This window comes from Solea senegalensis, linkage group LG1, assembly GCF_019176455.1.
Source record: "Solea senegalensis isolate Sse05_10M linkage group LG1, IFAPA_SoseM_1, whole genome shotgun sequence".
Lineage (NCBI taxonomy): Eukaryota > Metazoa > Chordata > Actinopteri > Pleuronectiformes > Soleidae > Solea > Solea senegalensis.
In genome coordinates this window covers 42,170,579-42,178,672 of record NC_058021.1, presented here as the reverse complement: position 1 = coordinate 42,178,672, position 8,094 = coordinate 42,170,579, and the positions used below count along the sequence as shown (strand labels likewise).

Here is an 8,094-nt window from a genome sequence, read left to right as displayed (position 1 = left end):
CAGGTCTTGGCAGGTACTCCATACACTTACACAGGACAGAGACACCTGCGGCAGACTCTGTGGCAGCCAGCACATATATCATCTGTCACTGCCAGAAGCCTCAACAGTAATGAACAAGTAATAATGGTATATATCTTGAACTTGAGTCTCGAAAGGTAGCTCATCCAGAGTCATTACTGCGCCACATAACCAGATGAGCTTTTCTCAAATGAGATCATTCTTGTCACCCTGAAGACTGGAGGGTGTAACTGCTCTCATTTGGTACTAATGGGACTCAGTGTTAAGGTGTTATGGTAAATCTCATTCTCAAGCTGTTTCCACACATCTGTTCCTTTGCCTAAAAAGGAGGATTCTTTAAAAAGAAAAAAAACAAAAAAACATGCCCGGGATAAAATGGGAAGCAGATAATGAAGATTCACGACTGACAAGATTATGATGACGTGTTAGACGGCGGTGTGTTATGGGGAGTTATGTCATGATGACATCTCTCTGTCACACAAATAAACACTTCCATCCCTCCCCTCCCTCCACCCGTCCATCCATCACAGGTATTGCAATGCTACAGTTAAGTTTTTCTGCTTATTTGACAGCATGCAGTCCCCAGCCTTGTGTTGCCACTCCAGGCTGTGTTTGCATATGTGGGGTTTGCGCCAACTGTTCCAGCTAAGGAGGTGTCATTTGTCATGTAAATAGAGGACAACAGGTTACGGTAATCCCACTGTTTGTGAAATGAGCTGTTGCACACGTGTACACAAATCTCCTGCCTGAAACCTGAGGCCTGGTGGATTGAGACTTTGTTGTTCAAGTTCACGCACTTCACACTTGTTTCTACACAAAATGACTGTGATATGAAGGCGACATTTACTCAAGAAAATGCTCACATGAGACCTGCTGCACATGCACCACAATCATACGCTGTATATATAAAGACCCCGATCTCTCCGGTGTCCAATTCAGCAAACACATGATTCAGCCTGTCATTCATAAGTGCTGATGTAGCCGTGCTCACAGCAGAGCTACCGAGTCCCCAGAGTTGGATATCACCGCTAACTGTCATCCAAGTACTTTGATTACTGAGCCAGGAGAAGAATGATGACTAGGACCATTCCAGGTCCATGGTCAGAGTCTGGAAGCCTGTCGAGGAAAGTGGATTGATTCCAAGAACCCATTAACACCCCTATTGTTTTGACAATACGTTCACAGCTCACTTGTGCAGACGTCTCCTGTTTCATAAAGCGTGTGTGTGTGGCACCTCAGGACACCAGTCATTCAGTCCATTTCTTCATTTATTTAATGAAAGTCCTGGAGAAACCAAAACCAAACACATAAATACAGTTGTTTGCACATTCCATGATCGGAAAGGAGCAGGGAGAGGTCATGTATTACATTTATTAAAACCTTAGTTCATTTATGAAATATAAAAAAGTCCCAAAATTATGTGATTTGTGAAAACAAAAAAAAAACAAAAAAATGTTTGTTTATTGTCTCTCTGTCTGTCATGACAGAGAGACAGACAGACAGACAGACAGTTCATTGGCAAGACAAAATAAAGATGCACAACAGACCAAAAGACAGACATTGTTTTTTTAAATATGTGAATTATTTTGCACGTGTTAAACATCTTATTTTATATTAAATCTAGACAAACGTAGTAAGTTAACATGCTCATGCACCAAGTGTGTGACAGTGTTGGTTAACACCAGTGTATTTCTGTGTTTTCATGCCAGTGATGTCAGCTGATTGAGCTCACCCAGGATCCTATCCACAGCCGTCCTTTCCTTTAGTGGGTGGAGAGCTCAGAGCTATCTGTGGACCAGGAAACTGACAGGACCAGCTGGGGATTGAAACCCTGTAAGAGAGCCAGTTGGTCTGGGGGACAACCACCTACTGCTCAGTTACAACAGGCTGCAGCTCCACTCAGGAAAAACCAAGCCAGGACTCAGTGTTACTGCTGCCAAACACCAGGAGTTCTACACCAACCAAACGCTGCAGTGCCTCTGGAACTCATCATGTTCTGTGTGGCTTGTCCAAGAACCCTGGAGATCAATCAGCAGTCATTATCTTCAGAAATCCTCTCGTTGCTTCAGTTGCTGGTGACTCAGCTAATCGTATGGTGACACATTGTAGTAAGTAATAGAATCAGGAGGAAGATGGGTGGGAAGCAGTCGCGCAGTTTTTCCAGCAAGGAGTTGAATGATGTGAATATGAGTCAAAGGAGGAAGAGTGTTTTCAGAGACGATCTGCCAGGTCTGTCCTCGGCTGCTGAGAGGATCCGCAGACATACCACTGTGCATTTTGGTTACAGCATCCTGAGTCTAGCCATGCGAGGGCTCGACGAGACTCCAGCTGAGCTGTGGGAACTCAAGGAGCTTCAGAAGCTGAACTTGTCCATGAACTGCCTGGGCTCTCTACCTCCTGCCCTGGCAGCCCTGGAAAACCTTGTCATCCTCAACCTTTGTAGCAACAACTTGACCAGCCTTCCCCCTGAGATTGGACTCCTGAAGAAGCTGCGCGTGCTGTTTGCTTGCCGCAACCGCCTGAGCGAGGTCCCCGAGGAGCTGGGCTCCTGTACCTGTCTGGAGGTCCTAAGTCTGGCCAACAACCAGATCGCATGCCTCCCTGACAGCCTGGCAGCCATGGACAATCTGACCAAGCTTAACCTCAGCCACAACCGCATCGCTCACATCCCCACTTGTGTCTACAGCATGAAGGGTCTGGTTTTCCTTCACTTGGCCTGCAACCGCCTGGAGACAATTGCAGACCAGATCCAGGACTTGGTTAACCTGAAGATACTTATTGTGGAGGGAAACAGTATCCACACGCTGCCCAAGACCCTGTGTTTTATTGAGTCTTTAGAACTGCTCAATGTTGACTTCAATGATTTGCAAAGCGTTCCAGGGGAGTTGTATCAGCTGAGCCGGCTTGGGAGGTTGGCCTGTCACCCACTGGATAAAGGACTTCATATTATCCATAATCCGCTTCTCAAGCCAATTCAGGAGGTGCTGCAAGGAGGACTCAGTGCCCTCTATAACTACCTCAAACCCACGTGACAGACTACTACAGCATGTGTTGTAATTGGATGATGGCACGTGGAAGTCAAGGTCACCACAAACGGTCTGACAGAAGATACGATGTCTCAACATGAGATTTCGTCTGACTGACAGATGGACTTTTGTACTTTTAGATGTACGATACAAGTTTGGATATAAATAAAGATCTCGTAACTGCTGAGTCAGGTCTAAACATTTGTTAATCCACAGCGATGAGATCAGGACAAGTCACTCAGCACAGAGAAATTCACAGGTCCGCATTTGGGGACTGATTACCGGCCAGTTGATCTTATTTGGCCCGTGGCGAGGGGTAAGCAGAGGGGGTGAGTTCAGCTGCAGAGCACCACTGGCTTTGTCACATTCAGGTCAGTGGGATCAAGTGGGTAAGGTCAGTGGAAAGAATGGTAGAGGGGCTTAAGACGTACAAAACACAGCATTCTCATCAAACGTTGTTCCGTTCCACACGGATCACAGCTGCCTGCAGATCCCCTGACATTGCTGAATGTTGTAACACCAACAACTTGAAAACTTTAATAATAAATCAATTCCAAAGACATCATGATGTTTTATTTTTGCCCCGTTACTCAACAATAACGGGACCTTTGTGAACAAATTCAATTCAAAATAATGGTAAACATTTGAGTTTAAAAGATGATCTCAATTATTTAAAATACATATCAACCTTTGACTGATTTACAATAGTTCCCTCTGTCAAAGAGGAGGCTGAAGCAAAATGTAAAAAGCTGTAAAGATTCAATTAAATATAAATCATGTGTTACATGTGGCCTGAATAAAGCATTTAAAAAAAACACAAATATTGAATGATTAAGCATCACTTGAATCGTCCACCAATCCTAAATTGAACCACTTTATCTGCAGGGCTCAAAGATGAAAATAATGAACTCATTTAGTATTAATGTAGATATTGTTTTTCTATGAGAACAAACAGTGACGTATCTTCCACATTATAACACATATGTATAGTAAATCATTGTTTCTTCTTTTGTCTGTCTTCAGTTTGCAGTTTGCACGGCTCTGTACTGTGGTCATCAGGTGACCACAGTGTTTAACAAACATGATGCTGAGATAAATAACTTAGGAAGTGAAGAATGGAGGCCGAGGCTTCTTCCTACGAGTCAAATGTTTACTATATTGAAATTGCCTTTTTTAATTTTGATATACTATTTAAATATTTATATTTGTGTACAACAGATGTCTGTGACTTCATGATAATAATGATAATAATGATAATAATGATTATACATGAGTCTCACCACTCACATTTTAACCAGTTAGTAAAGACGACTACCAGCACTACATTAGTCTAACCCTCTCTCCCTCTCAGTCTAAACAGAGCGTTGCCTTTAACCTTAACCATAAACAGTTAATGCCTAATCCTAACCTAAACCTAACCATAATTCAAATCCTAGCCCTGAACCTCACCAGTTCCTCAGAAATGAGGTTTTTCCTCAATAGGACCAGGTTTAGGTTTCCATGAGGACTACTGGTCCTGACGAGGTCAGTGTTTAGGCCACAAAAATGTCCCAGCACACACACACACACACACACTCTTTTTCATGGGGACATTACGTTGACTTAGTGGACCTGGAGACTCACTCTAACCTTAACCATAACTATCACTGGCCTAACTCTAAAATGAACCTTAACTTAACTTCATACTAACCCACGCCACATGTCTTCACCTCATAATGTCGTCATTCATTCACTTCATTGGGACTTTATTTTGTCCCTTTAAGAAAGACAAGTCCCCATAATGTGACTGTACTGTGTGGACAGATTTAGGTTCTCACAACATGGGAAATACCTGGTACACACACACACGCGCACACACAGACACACACACACACACACACACAGACAGACACACACACACACACACACACACACACACACACACACACACACAATGAATAAGTCTTTGTCCTACAGAGAGGTCATGGGACATGTTGTCAAATAAAGCACCTTTAAAGATATTGTTTCTGTGTGAGTGAGATGACCTGAATCTTGGTATTAGTGTTTGTTTGTTACTATTCTTGTGTTAACACATTATTATTAATGTCTCTGTCTCTCTGTCTGTCTCTCTGTCTGTCTCTCTGTCTCTGTCTCTCTGTCTCTCTGTTGTGTGATCACGAGCATCATTATTAACTAAAGTAATGCTGACGTGATGTTGTTTGTGGTCCAGTTCTGCTGATCCTGACAGTGTCATGTGAACAGCACAGTCAAACCATTATGACAAATGATCTAAAGTATTCACTTCAACCTTTGTCGACACTCACTGCATTGTTTCCTTGCAGATGAATCCACATGTTGAACAGAAGACTTTGAAAATGACTTTAGAGACATTTTGTCTCCTGTGAAATGGTGAAGGTTTCTGCTCAGTGGGAGCCACGACCTTTGACCCCTGATCAAAAGCACACCGGACGGATCATGTTGACGTTGTGAAGCAGATTCAGCTTTTGTTTCTTCAACATCTCGGTCAGCTCACACTGGGGCTCAGTGGTGACTGAACTTACCAGGCTTTGTCGGCTTTGCTGATTTTTGTTTATTGCCGTGTGTTCTGACAACAACTGAGTGAACAACTGAGTGAACAACTGAGTGAAGACACATTGACATCCGTGTCCTTCATCCGTTTGTAAGCCAGCGCTCAGAAAACAGTTTAGCATCAGTAGCGGCGAAGGACAGCTAATCGATCTCACATTGAAGTATCGAATCATTAAATGACAAAATCCCTGTTGTGTAATTTGTGTGATTTATTTTGTGTGATATTTTTTGTCACAGTGAAGTGACATCATCACACATCTATGTCAGATTATTTTAAGTGTTATTAATCCCACTATTGTGTGTTGAAGTGATGTGATCATCCGCTGCATGGAGGAACATGGAGGTCTCTGCAGTGTCAGCATCACTCGTTCATCGGTAGCTCCAGATATGGCTCAGATATTGAGCACCTGTGAGTCACTTTGACGGCCCGTCAGAACCTAAAGTGACTCTCTGATGCTGGTCTAGTCCTTCCCTTTCAATCAGTGTAATGCCAAAGCTTTTCCGTGTATTGCTCTCAGAGTGTGATGGAAAGTGCTGTAAGCTTGTGAAATATTTGCAGCTTAAAAAAGTGTCAGAACAGAAGTGGCACATCTGCGCTCGTATTTCCTCTCACCACAGTGAAAGCAAAGCAAGACGTTTGTTATCAGCGCTCACCCAGACAGCACTCACAGTAGTAGCAACAACAGCAGCAGCAGCTACTCGATTAATAATAGATAACTATGCAATTATTGCTCACGTTTAAAAAAGTGGACCAGTTAAGTAAATGCATATTATGGTATGAGATATTGCGAACAATGCAAACATACCTCAGTTATTTATAAACTATAAAATACTGGATATTGCACACATTTTAAAGAAAAACATACTAAAGTACATTTAAAAAAGTATCTCCAGCTGCATATTGTGCTCCAGTTATTTACTAATTATAAAAGTACCAGACATTGCACATGTTTTAAAAAGTACACCAGTTAAGTAAAAACATACTGAAGTACTTGACGTTTAAAAACGACAACACATTAACGAGTACTTAATATTGCAATCATTTTTAAAAGTACCTAAAGTGCTTCACTTTATTAAAGAAAATGCTCCGGTTAATTAAATATGAATACAGAACACATTATTACAGAGTCACTGTGACTAATAACTGATAACTTTAATATTCCATAAATTGATGCTGATTGTAGTTTGTCTCATTATTGACGTGTGTCTTCATGTCCTGCTAAATGAAGTCAGTCAATGTCTGTGCATGTCATTCAGACCTCAGTGAGTGATTGGCTCTTGTACCTGTCTGTCACTAAATAAAGCTTTATTTCAATAGATTTACATTACAATGTATACAGTCACAGAAACAGAGGCAGACAGAATTAAAGAAAGAAAATAAAAGTTAGCAGAAAGTAAACAAACAGACCAGAAAAGGAGGAGCACGGCAACACAGGCGCAGGACGACAACAAAGATATCAACAGCAAATGCAAGCACAAGTTGGGGGTGTGGCTGTGACATCATCGAGTTCCCAAAAGTAGCATAATGGTTGTGTCCTCCAGTGAAACGTACATATACATATAGCTCATATGCAGGAATCACGACCTGTGTTTACGTTTCCAAAACCAGCGCCCCTAGTGGTTGTATACATGACAGCAATCTGGTACTTTGGTGCCATCTCGTATGTGGTCAGCACAGGTTTGACTCCTTTTAATATTGTTTTTATTTTTACTGCCTAACCCTGTGTTTTTTGCCCTAACGTGGTTGGAAGGAGGACTTGTTGAGATGAAAGGGTGGTGTTCCTGTTCCCGTGTGGATAAAAAGCCAATACCTTAAAAACAGAGGAAGTGGCGGTGAGCGTGCGGACAAAGGCTTTCCCACACTTACTGACCATGGCTTTAGCACAATGCTAAGTTCACACGCCTCATGGTTTTGACTTCTTTGCTGAGCGTTTGCCACGCTCCCTCCTTCTTGCTTCTGTCCTGGTACATATACAACATTCAGAAGAGAAGGTTCAGTTACACTTTCAAAAAGAATCAGCTTCAAATACGTGGCTGGAACAACCAGTGAACGATAATACAGTGATTTATGTTTTCAGGCCATGTTTATGGACAGCCAGTGAAAAATATCCCCTCAATCACATCAACACAAACACATAGTCACTCTTTCTGTCCCTGCAGACAGTGTTGTTATTCACTCATCCCTCCAATCAGACGACTTCACCCGTGACAGTGCTGCTCGTGTGGTATTCCTGACATTCCTGCAACAGAACTGCTGAAACCAAGACAATAAGACAATGACCAACAACCACAGGGAGAGATGTGTGGCACTTCACTCATTGTTTGGTTTTTGTATGTACAAAAAAAAACCCAACAAAAACAAAACAAGTGGCGCCATATCCTTGACAACAGGAGGTCATTTTGAAACGGCAATCTGGCTGCATTTTAATTAACTGCTCGCTCTCTCTCTGTGTGTGTGTGTGTGTGTGTGTGTGCACGTGAA

General features: G+C 42.3%; 1 protein-coding gene across 1 annotated transcript; it reads left to right on the top strand.

The window, feature by feature from the left end:
- The first annotated feature begins 1,780 nt into the window (after window positions 1-1,780).
- LOC122775632 (leucine-rich repeat-containing protein 30) lies at window positions 1,781-3,687 on the top strand. The gene has a single exon (XM_044035682.1). The coding sequence runs from the start codon at window positions 2,151-2,153 to the stop codon at window positions 3,048-3,050; it is 900 nt and encodes a 299-aa protein (XP_043891617.1). The 5' UTR covers window positions 1,781-2,150; the 3' UTR covers window positions 3,051-3,687.
- Window positions 3,688-8,094: the final 4,407 nt, after the last annotated feature.